Raw genomic sequence first — 17,118 nt, 5'->3', positions numbered from 1 at the left:
AGCCAATGAGCAGAAAGGGGTGGGGCTTGTCAATATGCGACAGAGAGAGTGTTCAGTGCGCATGTGTGACATTAGCAGAAAGCAGTTTTAACACTGACACAGAGGATAAAAACAAAGAAAGATAACGAAGAAAGGTTTACGATAAGGCAAGAAGTAGGACGTGTTAATATAGGATCAGCTTTCCGGCGCTGGAGAGAACTGAAGGAGCAGGAAGTTGGCCACATATTCACAGATTGGAGTTTCCCGAGTCAATAACTCCTGATCTAAACGCTGTTACTACACAAATAACACCTCTTTTCTATCGTAGTAATGTAGAGAGGCAGCTACAACCGTGTTTTGTGTAGTAACAGCGTTTAGCTCAGGAGTTATTGACTCGGGAAACTCTAATCTGTGAATATGCGGCCGACTTTACTTAAGATGCCGAGATGCTTTTTTCCTTCTTGAGAAGTGAGTAACGTTGGTTTTGCTTTGTTACACAGAACTAATATATGCCTTGTGTGTCATTTTTGTTTGTTTGTTTATCTGCAATAGTATTGTTCTTCCCTTCAGCTATGATAAGACACATTTCATTAGTTGCCTGGGTTACGTATGTATGTGTGGGCGGAGCTATCAATACAGGGGTGGGACCCATTTGGGTTAGGGTCCTATTTGTTTTGGTGATTTTATGTCAACATTGGCTTTCAAAAATCGGAGACTCCACCTTTAAATGAGACTTTCGTGTGTTATATTAAAGAGAGAAGATTTAAAATGTTAAAAAAAAAGTGGGTCCATCTTTCCTCTGCTCATATCAGGGTTTTAGAAATACTGAGTAAAATTAAAGTAAATAAAGAGAGACCATTATCTTCTTAGCTGTCCTCGCTATCCGCTGCAGGGTCTTGTGGTCAGAATCGCTGCAATTCCCAAACCAGGCAGCGATGCAGCTGTTCGGGATGATCTCCATGGTCTCCCTATAGAACATGGTAAGGTAAGGGGGTGGTAGATGGAGTCTGTTGATAGAGCTGTCGTTGAGGGACCAGGTGAGGTTCTCAGCAGGTGCTCTTGATGATCTCCACAGAGGATCTGTAGATGTACAGCAGAGAACGATCACTCTGAGCTCTGTCAAAGTGATGGCATGTTTTCCAGGTTTAGGCTCAGATTGTGGATGTACTGTAGGTACTGAGTGAGTTGATGGCCCATTTTAAAACAATGTCTAAAGAATACTTATGCATGCTTGATTTTTTTTTTATTGATGGATTAATTTATTGGTTTCCCAGTATTAAAAATAGTTAACACAGGCCTGCCAACTTTTGAGTTCAGCTTATAGCAAGGTATTGGGGGCGGGGCTTTGGTTATCGGGAGGGGCTTATGGAGGGGCGTGGCGTGGAGGGGCTGATTGTCAAAGTATTTGGTATCTGTACATAAGTTTTTGGGAGATTTACATTACATTTAATTTTCCCAAACATTTTACAGAAATAGGATTAACATGTGCGCTATTGTAAGTGCTGGTGATTTTGTGAAAAGTGATTTTGCAGCCTTAATCATTTATTGGGATGTCGTTGACTTGACATTCTGTTCTTAGAAAACAATAATTAACATTAACTATTAGGTATGTCCAGATATTTGTCATCTGGAAATGCTTTTGTACTGTTTTTTTATGATAAAGTTATGTAAAATAACTGCTCAGTGCTGCAAAACAAACAACTCTGCTAATGCTAACTTAATTCTATATAAACTATATAACAGCATAGGCCTATTAGTTACTAGCCTAAACTGGACTTAAGTAAAGTTGGCCGCATATTCACAGATTCGAGTTTCCCGAGTCAATAACTCCTGAGCTAAAAGCTATTATTGAGTTATTGACTCGGGAAACTCGAATCTCTGAATATGTGGCCAACTTTAGTCTAAAGAACAGCTGACTTCAGTTTATGGGAATAAATCAATGGTGTAGTCTACGTGATACGCAGGTATACGCCGTATACCCACTAGGAAAGGCCAAGGATTTCCGTATACCCACTAGGAAAGGCCAAGGATTTCCGTATACCCACTAGGAAAGGCCAAGGATTTCCGTATACCCACTAGGAAAGGCCAAGGATTTCCGTATACCCACTAGGAAAGGCCAAGGATTTCCGTATACCCACTTAAAAAGCGTGAGCATACGTAACAATATCGTTTTGTGACAAAACTTTCATTCATAAATTCACCCAGACTGTGGTTGCGATTGCGAATCACTAACTTTTTTGGACCATTGGGGCTTCCGTGGGTTTTTTGGCGCAAATTTGAAATTAACTAACTAATGTAAAAGAAGATCTGAAACGAAAGCAGACTCAAGCTACACTCTTTGAGTGTTTTCGGAAGCCTGTGCCTAAAGCTACAGCAGCTTCGGGTGACATTTCACCCACAGCCCGAGTACAAATGTATTTGGAAAGCTTTGTAAACTACCAGTTCATTCAGTTCACAATATTCTGCAATGAAAGTGTTGGTGATAAAACTGAACAAATGTTTTTTGTTCACTCTTAAATTTACATTGAAAATTGACAGCTGATAAAACCTGTGCGTCCCATATTCGTATAACATTTAAGGCTAAATGTAGCTCTTAAAGGTATAGTTCACCCAAAAATTAAAATTGTGCCATTTTTAAAAATATCATCTTTTGTGTTAAACAGAAGAAAGAAACTACACAATTTTCATTTTTGGGTTAACTATACCTTTAAGAGCTACATTTAGCCTTAAATGTTATATGAATATGGGACCTGGAGCACAGGTTTTATCAGCTGGCTGACTTTTGTTGCTTATAATAAATTGGAATGTTGATAACACATAAGCAGTCTTTAATAATGCTTTAAATTACATGTAGATGAATGTTTTATGCATTAGTGAGTGTGGTGGTGCCAGTGGCGGAGCCAGGGATATTTCATAGGGGTGGCCAGGCAGGGGCCAGCACTTACTCTGGGGTGGCACAGAAAATATCATTATGCAAACAAACAACACTCGTCTAACCTTAAAATACTTTTTTAAAAGTATAGGTGCCAAAATTACAATGATGTATGATGTGCAATACTTTAATTTTAATTTAATTAATTTAAATAAAAAATATTTAAATTCACATTAAATGTATAGTCATAATTCAACCACATGTTTTTTAAAAACTATTTGAACAAATAAAACTTATGAAATTCACTTTGAAACCAGAATTCATATCTCCTCAAATCACTAAACAAATCAAATAACCATCTTTTTGATTTTATAACCCACCTGATAGGATGTGTTGTAAAGTAAAAAGTACACACATCCTTTACTCAAGTAGAAGTACAGATACTCATTTAGAAGTAGTGACTACACTCTTTTATTGAAGTTAAAGTAAAGAAGTATGGGCTCTGACATGTACTTAAGTAAAAAGTCGCCGTTACTACTACCTGTTTAGTGTCATGCTGGTAACTGGATGTCATGTTTTATTTTATTTATATATATATATAATATATAAAACACTGTGTGTGTATATGTACTGTATATGAATATATAATTTTGGAGTGTGCTGATGGATATTTGTGTTCATCAGCCACAAGAGTGTTACGAAAGGCAGGCACTGATGTAGGTGAGGTAGGGTGGAGTCAGCGTTCACATTCATCCCAAAGGTGTTCAGTAGGGATGAGATCAGAAAACAACCACATATAGCAGGAACGGTCAGGTGACTCAATACTTTTGGAAATATAATGTATACTAAGTGTATCACCAAGGCCATATCCCAAACTGTAGGGAGATTCCAGCTCTGTCATTGAAAACAACTCAAAATTATTGTGATGTTTTACAAATGACAAAATTAATGTTAATTAAATTAAGCACTTCGTGTTTTTTGGGTTGACACCAGGGGCGGTTCTAGGATTTCATCTTTAGGGGTTTTAGCCCTCAATGAGAATTTGAAACAAGAAGAGTTCTATATTATATATTATATGACAACCCTGGTAATAAGAATAGTGAAATTTCACTGCTTTTGGTTGCCGTCTTTGCGTCTTTCCGCCGATTAACGTTATAGATAAACGCCTCCAGCTCTGACTGCGCGTGCACGCTGCGCGTACCTGTGCTTCTCCGTTCTAATAAAACAGACAGCTGAAGAGGCACTTTTGAAAGACTACAACACACGCGTGTAAAAGTATGGAATAAAAGCGAAGTAAAAAAAATTGCTCTTGGATCAAACCGATAAATAATTTTCTTTCCCATCGATGACATGTCCTGCATTTTACCGTAATTTTTATTGTTTATTTATGAAAGTAAAAATTATCCTTATAGTTTTAGGGTGACTGAGATTACAGAAGGCACTAAAAAAGGGCTAGAACCGCCCCTGGGTGACACAATTCGCAACGCATTCGCCAGGAATTCTTTTTGACGTCGATTATTACAAACATCTCCCTCATATATGGCCATGTGTGTTCAGGAATGTCCTCGTTATTAGTTATTATAACATCGGTGACTCCCTCTGAATGAACATTAGCCATTCCTTTTGTAGGCGTGCTGCTCATTGTTAGCTCCGCTATCCTTTGTCTATGTCTGATAGGCAGTAAATAATACAGTACACCAGTCACATGGGGGAAAAGCCGCACAATGATAGGAAGATAGGCTGGAAACAGCGCTCAATGAGAAGAAATAATACTAAAAGTAACGAGTCCGTTTTGAAAATGTAAGAAGTAAAACGTACAGATATTTATGTAAAAATGTAATGAGTAAAAGTAAAAAGTTGTCCGAAAAATAAATAGTGGAGTAAAGTACTGATACCAGAAAAATGTACTTAAGTACAGTAACGAAGTATTTTTTCCTCCGTTACTTCCCACCTCTGGCGCTCACACACTCGAATTTGAACCAGAAACAGAGGCTATGCTGTAACTTGCTTATCTCCCGCTTTTTACGATAGGTGGAAAGCCGCGCTGTTTTTCGAAACTCTCGCGATGCCTGTCAGTGCCGGTAAGTATCGCGAGAGTTTCGCGGTCCAATGATTTCGCGGGGTTTTGCCCCTGGGTGGTGCCTATGATGTGTCACTCTAGGATGGGTGCGTATGAGGCTGGGAGGTGGGGGAAAAATCACAGTATACTCACTACAAAAATCTAACTGGACTAAATTGTGTATTTCCCTCACAATTGTCACAAAAACTCACTACACTGTCTGTCTGGTCTCTCTGCGCGTTGCTTTGCGAGATCATGCGGCGCGATTTTTTTTTCCTTACTGCTGCACGAGTCTGGGTGAGAATATGGGGGGGGGGGGTGTGGCGTGATAATATGGGTTTTGTGGCGTGAGAATATAGGGGTGTGGCGTGAGAGCGTGAGATTTCGGTCGATTGCGTGAGTCTCACGCTGAATGTGTGAGTTGGCAGCCCTGGTTAACAGAAGCCTGCCAGCTATTTTTCCAGATTTTCCAGATATTTAAAAAGCAACTGCACCTCATTTGCTAAATATATGCAAAACTTGTTCTTCACATTTGAGTGACTGAGCAGCGAGAACAGAATCATGAAGGTGTTGAACAAGCAGGAGCTGAAAAAGGCTGAGGAAGCACTCAGACTCTACTTTCCCGAGTCACAAGAGGTTTGTAAACCACACTACATTATATAATTTAGTTTCTGTGGAATATTCTTTGATGTTTTATTGGTATCGACAAGTTTTTCAGGCATTCGTTGTGGTCCGTTATCAATGAAGTGACAGAGAAAGGTCTGTTTGTGAAAAAGGTTGCAGCTGAAAATGAAGGAAAATATAGAAAACATGCTTATTTACTTATGATTTATTTAAACGTGTTATACATCATTTTATCATAGAAATAATCTTTAAGCACTTACAATTTTGTACTTTTTTGTATTCAGGTGTATGGATATGTTTGTCGTATTAATCGAGTAGACGTTGATCCCACAGATGTGCTGGTGGACCAGTGGCCGGATTTCCGTGTGCTGCTTGTTAAACCGAGTCAGCAGCAGGTATTACGCAAGATGACTTCAGTGTGAAAATAATTAGAGCTTATATATAATAATATTTGTTGCAACAGATAAAAGAGAATCTAACAACACACTATATCTCAATTTTTATAGTTGTCCTGTTCCTTTTATATACAGGATCCAGACTTGATAAAACATGTGTGCATTTTTACCAAGGACAAATCATGTCTCATGAACATACTAACCAGGACAGACGTTCTTGACTGGAAGCAGGAGATGATTTTAAGTATTAATTTTTGATTTTTTTTCTTATTACAACACGTACAGAGATCCCCAACCTATGAAGCATTGTTTAACTATGCAACCTGTAACATTTCTGTTTAGGTGTTGACCTGCAGCATGAGGAAATGATAAAGGCTGTAGCAGCGAACAAAAGTGTACCAATTAACAAAACATTTGTTGGACACTTGATGAGATTGCAGGATCCATCTAAGCTTAAAGCGGAAAGGTAAATGGTTTACTGTCATTGTAACTGGAATTTTAAAAAATCTGGAATTATTCTGACTTTATCTCTCATGTGTAGATTATTTAATGTGGGCCACATGTTTATGGGAAAAGAAAGTGATGGCCTTATAACTTAACCCAGATTGATGAAATCATTTAGGTTATTTTGTTGTCACTTCAGTTTATGTGTTTGAAATGAAGTAGGGTGTACTTTCTTTGTCCCATTATGCCATTATTGTATAGTCAGAATATTTTGATTCAGAATAAGAATCAGAAAGAGCTTTATTGCCAGGCATGTTTTCAAATGCGAGGAATTTGTTTTAGTGACAGCAGCTACACAGTATAGCAGAATGAAATATACAATATAGACAATTTGTATGTACAAATGTACAAGTGTGAAATGTTCACTTGAAATATACATAGTATGTGTTTTAAGTATATAGTGTGTAAGAATAGTGTGTGTTCCGTGTATGTTAAGTGTTCATCACATGGATTGCCTGAGGGAAGAAACTGTTTCTATGTCTGGTTGTTCTTCTCTCAGGCAATCCATCTGATGAACACTTAACATACACGGAACACACTCTATACACTTAAAACACATACTACGTATATTTCAAGCGAACATTCTTGTACAACACTTGTACATTCTGAGTCTTAGATTATGTGGACACCCACCATGAAATTCCCTTGGAATTTGCTCTTGCTCTGTAAAAAATTACCTCTTTGAACCAGCATCTTGAGATACTTCCAGCCAGTATTATTATCTGAGCCAGTTATATCAAATTAATCACCATTTTCTGACCAAGTGGAGAAGTTGTGAGAAGAACCAAACTCTCCTTCATCCTCTATAGGTTATCCTTTCAAGTGTCATCAGTTAAGGAGTCTCACGCTGCCTTGATTAACAGCAAATGGGACTGGGGCACGGGTGAACGCACTGAGACCCTGATCAGGAACATGATCAGGAACTTCCCTTCTTATTGTGTACTGGATTCAGAGGGTCGGCCGGTGTCGTGGGTCTTGAGTTACCCTTCATGTGTGATGGGACCAATTTACACACTGCCCGAGCACAGACAGAAAGGCTACGCCAAAGCCCTGGTCACCATATTGGCAAAGAAACTACATTCAGACGGCTACCCGGTCTACTGCTTCATTAAGTTGGAGAACCAACCATCGTACAAGCTCTTTACCAGTTTAGGCTTCACCAGGGATCTGTCTTATAGGAATGCTTGGCTTTATTTTAATCAGGCATCTATGACTCCATAATTACTTATAAGAAAAAGAACATTCCTGTCATGATTGTACAATTGAAGGTGGCGTTCAGCACACGTTCATCCAGGCTTTCCAGTTTCCCTTTATCATTTTAATATTTATCTCAATGTAGTCTTACTGGTGTGGTTTTTCTTTTTGTTTATTTACATATTGTTGTTTAAAAAAATATACATGTATATTGCTATTTTCTGGTAACATTTTAGATTATTCTGTTTAAATGCTATTAAAGTAAAACTTTTTGTTGTTCTTGCATTACAACAATAAAACCATGAGAAATTTATATTGTGTTACAAATGTGTAATCTGTAAGACACAAAGGCAAATTAAATGATCTTTTGCATAAATGAAATTGCCATCAATCATTTAAACAAATTTAATACCAAACACAGACAGCCTGGTAAATTATCTGGTTTTTTTTTAGACGAGCAAATAAAATTGATTTAAAACACTCAATATCTCCAGGGCTGTCAAGTGCCATGCATTGAGAGTGACAGTCACGCATTTCAGTCTTTTCTCACGTTCTCCTGCCACACATCTTATTTCTCACGCTGAAAAACTTTTTGACTAATTATCATGTATTTAATATGCTGCAGCACCCAAAATGTATCAGTCCGCACCGCTGTCTCGATGGAACCGGGCAGGAATCAGGCGCGTTTCCCCTGGAGTTCTTAGTCAAGCCTGACACTTATCAGCCAATCACAAAAAGAGGCTACACAATAGCCAATCAGTTAATCTGGGTAAGATTTAATGCAACAACCAATGAAAAACATATTCATTAGAGAGGGTATTTTCGAACAACACCTTGAACAACACCTCGACACGAAACAGCTTGTCTCTGGACGGGACATTGTCCTCAATCATGACCCTAAAAATGGCTGAGCATGAGCCGAACTATTTTATATGGGAGCAACATTACAAATGATAAAGGAGAAAAAGGCAACAAACACTTACAATAAACAACCCCCCCCCCCCACACACACACACACATAAACACAAATTAATAAATGGAAATTAAACTTTAAAATAGTTGTTTTTTTTTAATGGGGAATTGGAGATGTCATGCTTGCCTGTCTTCAAAACTTGAGAGCCCTGTATCTCTAACAAAGTTAGACATTTCCCTCTTTCTTATGGTAGTGAAGCTTGTAATTGTATTATTATTTGGATTATTTTCATCACACTTTTCACACCAATGAGATCGACGATGCTGTCGATGTAGGATCTTCCTCATTCAGTTCCTGTGACCTATGATTACACTTGACAAACTAAGAGTAATTCTTCAAACTTGAGGCCTGCCATTCATCTAATGTCATAGGTGTCATAAAGTCATGTAATGCTGCTGAACAGCTTTTAACTTATTTTCTGGAGGAAGTAATTAACCATCTCTTAACCCGTACTCAGTAAAGTCTGAAGCGCCAACTCAATAACTACATAACTAAATCAACATAAAGTTAAAAGGTGGGTCAGAGATAATAAGCAGCCGATTAGTTTTAGTTGGTAAAAGTTGTCAAACGCCTACAGATGTGATCTTTACAGTCTCACACAGTGCCTTTACAGCTTTTTCTTTTCTTTCACAAATCAACACCATGTGTTTGTTTTCCCCCCTTATATACACTCAAAATCTACTTAATCCATTATCTGATCAAACCTCTTTTCTTAACCTATTTGTAGATTTTTTTTGTATACACTGTTAATCCTACAAACTACTCGAGCTTGAGATGAACAGATTACATACAGTAAAACGTGGGCAGGAACTAGACGGATATGAAGTACCAGCTGTACAGACTGCACTTTAATGAGGCTTTAGAAATGTCTGTCTCATTTCGTGAGGCTGCTGTTGAGAAGCTATATGAGAGAACTGGAAGGGCAGGAACATTTAAACAGTACACTAATAGTGCCCTGGCACAAATAACCTAGATCTTCTGCTTTGCCAGAGGCCCTGATCACATAATCACTTTAATCATAGAGGAGACAGGAGATCCTGAGCATCTTGACCTGAACAGGACCAAACCACCTTTGATGCACACCAACATAAATGCAGTCAGGAAACGGGAAAATAACCACATTGTAATTTGATTCTGGATATATTTATATAATTATTAGAATAGAAGCTGAGTCATTAGATGTTCTGGTGGAGCAGAAGCCAGATTTCAGTGTGTTCCTCATCAGACCAAAACGGCAGGTGGATTTATACAAGACGACTTCAATATGTAACCGGTTTAATATATAACATGATCTGCTGAATTAACAGACAAAGTCTAACCAAAAGTAGATCATCTTTAGTTTGTTGACCTGTTTGTCACGTATAAAGAAACTAGAAATCCTTTTTAAAGTCACAGATTTTTTCGCCAAGAATGAAACGACTCTCAGGAACATACTGATCGACTCAGATTTCTCAGACTTATCACATCATCTACTTTATTCTACATCCTCCATGTAGAGATGCTAAAGTTTGTAGCAGTGAGCAAACAAGGAGCCAGTGATCAAAAATCATTTGTGCTCTATGATCAAACTACAGAATCCATCTAACCTTACAACAGAAAGGTGACTGATTTACCATTAGGATGCTTAGTTAACAGACAACAATCAGACCACTCACACCATAGTTTAACCTGCCTATTCTTTAACCGATTAGATGAGCTATTGAATTGTTTAAAGAGAACATTTGGTGCTTTTATCAGTAAATGACGTTTTGTTAAAAGTCTTTATGTGTTTGGTGAAAATGACCTAAAATTATAGAATTTCTACTTTTTATTTTCATTGATGCTCTTTATATTGCCTGTAAGAGGAAATATGGTATACATACTGAATATATTTCAATTAATTTCTTTTTCTATTTCAATACAAATTAAATCTAATACACCACGGGTTAGCTGTACGTGTGTCCTCACTTAAACAGTCGCACATTGCTCTGGTCAGTAGAACATTTAGTGAACTTTAGTGAACAGTTCATCAGAAACGTCTTGTATCATGAATTTCCCTTTGTGTTGTGTGTTGGACTTATGCACAGACACAAAGGCTATGCCAAAGCCCAGGTCACCGTACTGGCATAAAAAAAACTGCAATAACAGGGCTACCGCTACATTAAGGAACCACCTTTACCAGTACAGGATCTATTTGGATGAACTTTAATCAAGTGTGTTAATGTCATGAAACCTAGAGCTTGAACCCTAATGACTGTGGAAAGTCCAGGAATAAAAAGCTCTATAGCTCCAACAGGCTACATAATCACTTGCATTGCTCTACTAAGCTCTCTGTGGCATGTAATCTTCCTGTATATCTTCTACAACATATGCTGAGTAAGTGTAAAAAATAGTGGGCTGGACTTGGGAAACACAGAATGAACTCAGATAAGCTGCATTAAAAGTAGCTTGGCAATTCCCAATAGCTTATAAGCGTCGATTCAGTGGAGTGAGTGAATCTTCACCTGAATTAGGTTTTGTTTGTTGACTGGATTTTGTTGCAGCACTTTAAAAAAAAAAAAAAAAGCTATGAAGGTGCTGAGCAAGGAGGAGCTGAAGAAAGCTGAGGAAGCTCTCAGACATTACTTTCCCCAGTCACAGCAGGTCTGTAAACAGCACGGTTAACATGCTATAAATGTCTCTCATTAGTGGTTGGTGAAAATAAGTGTTTTGGGAATCCATTAAGGAGTGGATTTATTTAATTAATTTATTTTTTGGGGAGGACGGCAGATAAAGTGGAAAGAGAAAGAGAGTGAAATATTGAATGATTAAATAAATTCTCAGTCATTTATATTTATAACACATATTTTATTGCTTTTGTGACACATTAACTAGAGCTGTATGATATAAATGTAAAAGAGATAGCATGAGAATCAGTGCCTGGACATTTTTAAACCTTGTAAATGATTCTACAAAATGATTACAGTATGTTCTGACTCCGTCACATTACACTTGGAGTTTGAACCTAAAGTGTAGAAATGAATAAATGCTATAAGACAAAAAGACAGTGAATTCTTTGCTCCTCCAAATTCACAGTGGCACTAATCCCAGTATGATACCATGTATGTAGGTATACGGCTTTGTTTTTCTGATGAATCGAGTTGAAGCCAGTCCCACAGATGTGCTGGTGGATCGATGGCCTGATTTTAACGTCCTATTCATCAGACCACAAAGGCAGGAGGTATTTCCTGACGTGGCTTTACTATAAAGTATCGACAACGTAACTACTGTTAAGTTTTTTATATTGATCTGTTTCTCTCACATGCAGAAAGCAGACCTTTTCAAAGACATGTCCGTTTTTGCCAAGGATGACAGATCCCTCAGGAGCGTACTGATCAGGACAGACATTTTTGACTGGAAGCAGTACTTCTGTCTAAGTATTCATTTGACTTCTTTTTGTTGTGTTATAAAGGTTTCCTAACATATTGGGCCACTAAAATGGTAGTTATGTTCAGTATGCAGCTGTTGTTGTAGCACACATCATCAACATGGTGTATCCACTCACAGAACTGTAACTCGCTTATGTTTCTTGCACCACTCTGGACACACTTAAGACATTGTAGACACTGTAGTGAGCACTATAAACACTCTGCTATCTACAGGCTTCCTGGTGGCATGCCTAAATGATGACCACAGCATGCATCAGTTAGAGATGATCAAAAGCATATCAGGCTATTCCATATCCTGGCCAAGTTGTACCATCACCTGGAGTGAGGTTTCAATCAACTGCCTTACAGTTTGCCTAACATCAGGGCGCAGTGACACAACACTGTGTACTAATGGAAGCATATCACAGCAGCAGAAAAGAGTGAGAAAGGAACGAGAGAGAGTTTTGTTTAGCCGCACAGTGTTAACCAATATACACAGAAATGATGGTAGGATTTCTCTGCATCATACTAGAAGACCTCAGCATATGCCTTACACAGATCATGGTGATCAGGAACATTGAATTAAAACAAACTATTAATGTTCTCCTTCTAAAAATACATCCTTGTAAGATTTTAGTCTGTGCTCCTCTGGTTTAATGGTTAATCTAATAAACCCTGCAATCTAAAAAAATCTGTTGAGGTGTCGACGTGAGCCACGTGGAACTAATAAGAAGTACAGCTGTGAACAAAGGGGTGCAAAATATTAAAAACCACATGTGCCACTTGATGAAGCTCAAAGATCCTTCTAAACTTACCACGGAAAGGTGAGAGATCTGCCATTAGGTGTCTCGGTTTATTGTTAACTCTAAAACTAGTCAGCATTTTAACCCGCAAGTCATTTTTAACTTAATTAAACTAAAAAGTTTTGGTCAAACATACATAGTATTTATAATGCAACAGCTGAACAACAAATGAAATGATACACCGGGTATTAAATTAAACTTACACAAAAACGCTCTGCAGGTTCTCCTTAACAGTGTCTTCGCTGGACGAGTCGCACGTTGCTCTGGTCAATAGCACCTGGAAATTTGGCTGCGGTGAATTAAGTGAGCGGTTCATCAGGGAAATGATTGTGAACTTCCCTTCGTGTTGCCTGCTGGATTCTGAGAGGCGACCGGTGTCCTGGATCTTGACCTATGCTTCCTGTGCGATGGGAATGCTGTACACATTGCCAGAGCACAGACAGAAAGGCTACGCCAAAGCCCTGGTCACCATATTGGCAAAGAAACTACATTCAGACGGCTACCCGGTCTACTGCTTCATTGAGTTGGAGAACCAACCATCGTACAGGCTCTTTACCAGTTTAGGTTTCACCTCAGATCCATCTTACAGGGCTACTTGGTTTATATGTGATCAGTAAAAACAAGCTCATTTATGGAGATATTTGTTGGATGAGAATTTGGTGATATTACGTAATTGTTTTAATCATTGAGACATATTGTTTTAGAAAGGCTGCTGTTGAGCTCTCTGCTGTTGAGCTCTCAAACTGACCACAGATTTCACAAATTTTCTTTATTCTGATGTTTGGTTAGAACATTACCTGTGAGGAGCTCCTGTGCCTGGCTTGTGAGTGATGGCATGATGTTTTTTACACTTGTGACTAAGAGCTCAATAATCTCTTTATGGAGGTCTTGGGAGAGGCATTAACCCATTCATTCATTCATTCATTCATTCATTCATTCATTCATTCATTCATTTTCTACCGCTTATCCAAACTTCTTGGGTTACGGGGAGCCTGTGCCTATCTCTGGCGTCATTGGGAATCGAGGCAGGATACACCCTGGATGGAGTGGCACTAACCCAGCTAGTTCATATTTAATTCCCCTTCTCTGTAATGTGGTGCCAACTTTTCTGAATCTTTATAATTGTTGTACTTTTGTTTTGCTCATCACTTTTATACTTTCATGCACTTTTAGATGTCAGATCAAACCTGGCTTGGCTATTTTAGAGGGACCAAAAACAACGAACACAATAAATTTCTCTAATAATCAGAAATTGCCCACAAACCCAAATAAACATGAATGTCATTTTCTCCATTTTTGTATAAACAAACTCTGTACCATTTACACTGGGTCCAGCACTGTAAGAAATAAAAAAATGTGTGAAAATAAAACGGTGAGGTTGAAGATCTTAATGAAGAACATGAAGTTTATTCATGAAGTACTTTGGGTTCATCGGAGTCAGTAAGAACCCAGGACAAATCATGCTCAAGCATTTTATACTGTTTTCCCTCTTTGTAGTTTAAATGAGGTTTCCCTTTAAATGTGTATTGTGTGTAAGAACTGAGTGTTTCCAAAATGGCTGGGTCAAACATTGTTATCTAGCCAGATGTCTTTAAATGTTAATCATGGTCACGTACACTTTGACTTGGTATTGTTCCAGTTATCACTCAAATGGTCACTTTAAATGGTAATTCTTTATGTCCTGCTGCTGCTCCCATACTAAAGATGTAATCAAGTATTATTCCTTTAGAGTTCTAAATGGATTACATTATGATACTTAAACCTTTTTAGGAATGATCTCTTTTCGATGTGTATCTTGGAGTGGAATCTGGGTGCATTTATCTGTAATTTCATACAGCACATACGTTAACCATAACAATATAACCACATGCGTCTTTCCTTTTTCTTTTTATAATCTTTTTTGTCTAATAAGCACACCTCTAACGTGGGATCTGTATTTTAACACTGATCCATGACTTTACTGTTTGTAAAGATGGCTTGAAGGGAAACTATTAAAGGATCCAGAATTAAAGGTCAGAGTTCAGATGAGTAAAGCAGAAATTTAGGGTTTGTTGGTAGGTTAAATGAAAAAAAGGGTGGCAAAATATATGAGATAATGGAAGAACAGGGAGGCATTATTCAAAAAAATGCGGAGGTAGAAAAGAAATAACAGGAAAATGTGCTTGCCCTTGAAAACATCCCCCAAACATTTAAAAGCTCACGCTGGTATCGGTGTACCACAGTGGAGCAGTGACAGAGAATGACAGAGAGTGACTCAGGTGACTGTGGGGAGGAAAAACTCCCTTGAATGGTAAAGGAAGAAACCTTGTGAGGAACCAGACTCAAATGGGAACCCATCCTCATGTGGGTGACACTGGAGGGTGTGATTATAAATATGCAGTCTAATAAATGTTCTATTGATGCAAAAGAAGACATGCAGTTGGCATCTCCACTTAGTATCGCAGAGTCTAACTGGAGCTGGTAAATCTCTAGATGCCTCAGTCGTCGGCCTCATCTCAGTGGAGGTCCAAAATCTTCATAGCATGGAAGACAATCAGAGCTGGTACAATTTCTGGATGCCTCGGGATGGGTAGAAAGAGAGAAGCAGTGGAGAGGGAGTAACATATCTGCTGTCCATAATATTATCAAGTATTAGATGATAATGTGCATTTGGTCTGATGTAATAGAGCACAGTATTATGGGACGTATTATGTGTACGTCTGACTAAAGAGATGAGTTTTTAATCTACGTTTATACTGGGAAAGTGTGTCTGAGCACCAAACACTATCAGGAAGATTATTCCAAAGTTTGGGAGCTGAATAAGAAAACGCTCTACCACCTTTAGTCGACTTAGATATTCTGGGAACTACCAGGAGTCCTGAGTTTTGTGATCTCAGGGAGCGTGAAGGATTGTAACGTGTTAGAAGACTAGTTGGATACATGGGAGCTAAACCATCAAGAGCCTTGTACGTAAGTAGCAGCAGTTTGTAATCAATTCTAAACTTAACAGGTTGCCAGTGTAGAGATGATAAAATTGGGGTTATATAATGATATTTTCTTGTCCTGCAAAAGAACCCTGGCAGCTGAATTTTGGACTAACTGTAGCCTGTTTATAAAAGATGCAGGACAACCACCTAGTGAAATAATCCAGTCTAGAGGTCATGAATGCATGAACTAGCTTCTCAGCATCAGATACAGATAGGATGTTTCTCAGCTTGCAATATTTCTAAGGTGGAAGAAGGCTGTTTTTGTAATAGGGGTTATATATTAGACAGCAACTTGTCTTTTGAAAATCATAACACACAGGTCTTTCACTGTCGAGATACTAGTAACAGTACATCCCTCTAAATGGAAGTTGAATTGTGAGAGCTTCTGTGTACTGGCTTTTGGACTGATAAGTAGTATTTCTGTCTTATCTGATTAATAATAGAAAATTACAGGTCATCCAATCTTTTATCTCTTTAACATATTTAGTTAATTTGGACAATTAAGCTATTTCATCTGGTTTTAATGAGACATATAACTATGTATCGTCAGAATAACAGTGGAAACTAATTCCATGCCTTCTAATGATGACAATGTCAAATGAGATTCCTGAGTTGGATCTGACACAGATGGTTAATCCTTTACTCCTCAACATCCCTCAGCTCCTTTACCCCAAGGAGAATGCCAATAAGGAGAAGGAGACCACCGCCTAGGTCTGTTTGCTCTCTTCAGCCTGTAGTCTGTGGGCTTTTTGTGTTGTATGGTTCACTAGAGCTAATTGGTGTGTTTCTACAGGAGGGTAAGGAAGTGTGTGATGACTGTTCATCACCGACACTCAAACGGCGGCAAAGAAAAACACCACCTTCATCAACGCCATGATTGCACAGATTGAGAGCCAGTGTGACCTGCTGGGTCCTGGTATTGCTGATATTGTAAGAGCCCCGATTTAGTTCTAGTTTCTAGAACCAGTCATGATTTTTGTGCCTTGTATTCTACTTTGTAGAAAGTGTTACAGACTCGAAAATGATTTATTCCCTCCAACCATCTTGTGTATATTTTTCCACAGTGCAGGCAGAACGTCAGCCAGTACGCACCTCTAATCTTCCTGCTAATCTTCATGTCCATGGTCAGTATATCCCTGATTTATTTTACCTTTAAATAAAATGAAACAATCCAATTAAAAATGTAGATTATCCCGACTCTTGTGTTAAAGGTCTAAAATGTAGAGTTCAGGCTGTACACAGCCAGACTGGCACACCACTGATGAGCCCATGATAGAGACAGGGACTGAATGGGATGTTTTTATTTTTAAACCAAACTTTATGTTGACCATTTGATAATGTGGGGGTATTTTTTTCTCTTAAA

The 17,118-nt window shown here is 38.3% G+C and overlaps 1 protein-coding gene and 1 pseudogene across 6 annotated transcripts in view; both read left to right on the top strand.

Moving 5' to 3' along the window:
- LOC113655287 (glycine N-acyltransferase-like protein 3) overlaps positions 1-17,118 on the top strand; it is a 47,723-nt gene that overhangs the window by 25,355 nt on the left and 5,250 nt on the right. For 2 of the 6 annotated variants that reach the window (XM_047812196.1, XM_047812198.1), the window contains 4 exons: positions 5,819-5,929; positions 6,041-6,173; positions 6,272-6,395; positions 7,243-7,940. In XM_047812196.1, coding sequence (XP_047668152.1) covers positions 5,819-5,929; positions 6,041-6,173; positions 6,272-6,395; positions 7,243-7,654 — 780 coding nt within the window. In that variant the 3' untranslated portion in view covers positions 7,655-7,940. Of the gene's footprint in view, positions 1-5,252; positions 5,547-5,818; positions 5,930-6,040; positions 6,174-6,271; positions 6,396-7,242; positions 7,941-17,118 lie in introns of those variants that run through there. The other 4 variants (XR_007140355.1, XM_047812195.1, XM_047812199.1 and 1 more) reach the window with 4 other exon arrangements.
- Positions 10,452-14,311, top strand: LOC125141020 (annotated as a pseudogene).

Source organism: Tachysurus fulvidraco, chromosome 4, assembly GCF_022655615.1.
Source record: "Tachysurus fulvidraco isolate hzauxx_2018 chromosome 4, HZAU_PFXX_2.0, whole genome shotgun sequence".
Taxonomy (NCBI): Eukaryota; Metazoa; Chordata; class Actinopteri; order Siluriformes; family Bagridae; genus Tachysurus; species Tachysurus fulvidraco.
This window is presented reverse-complemented; position numbering and strand designations above follow the sequence as displayed.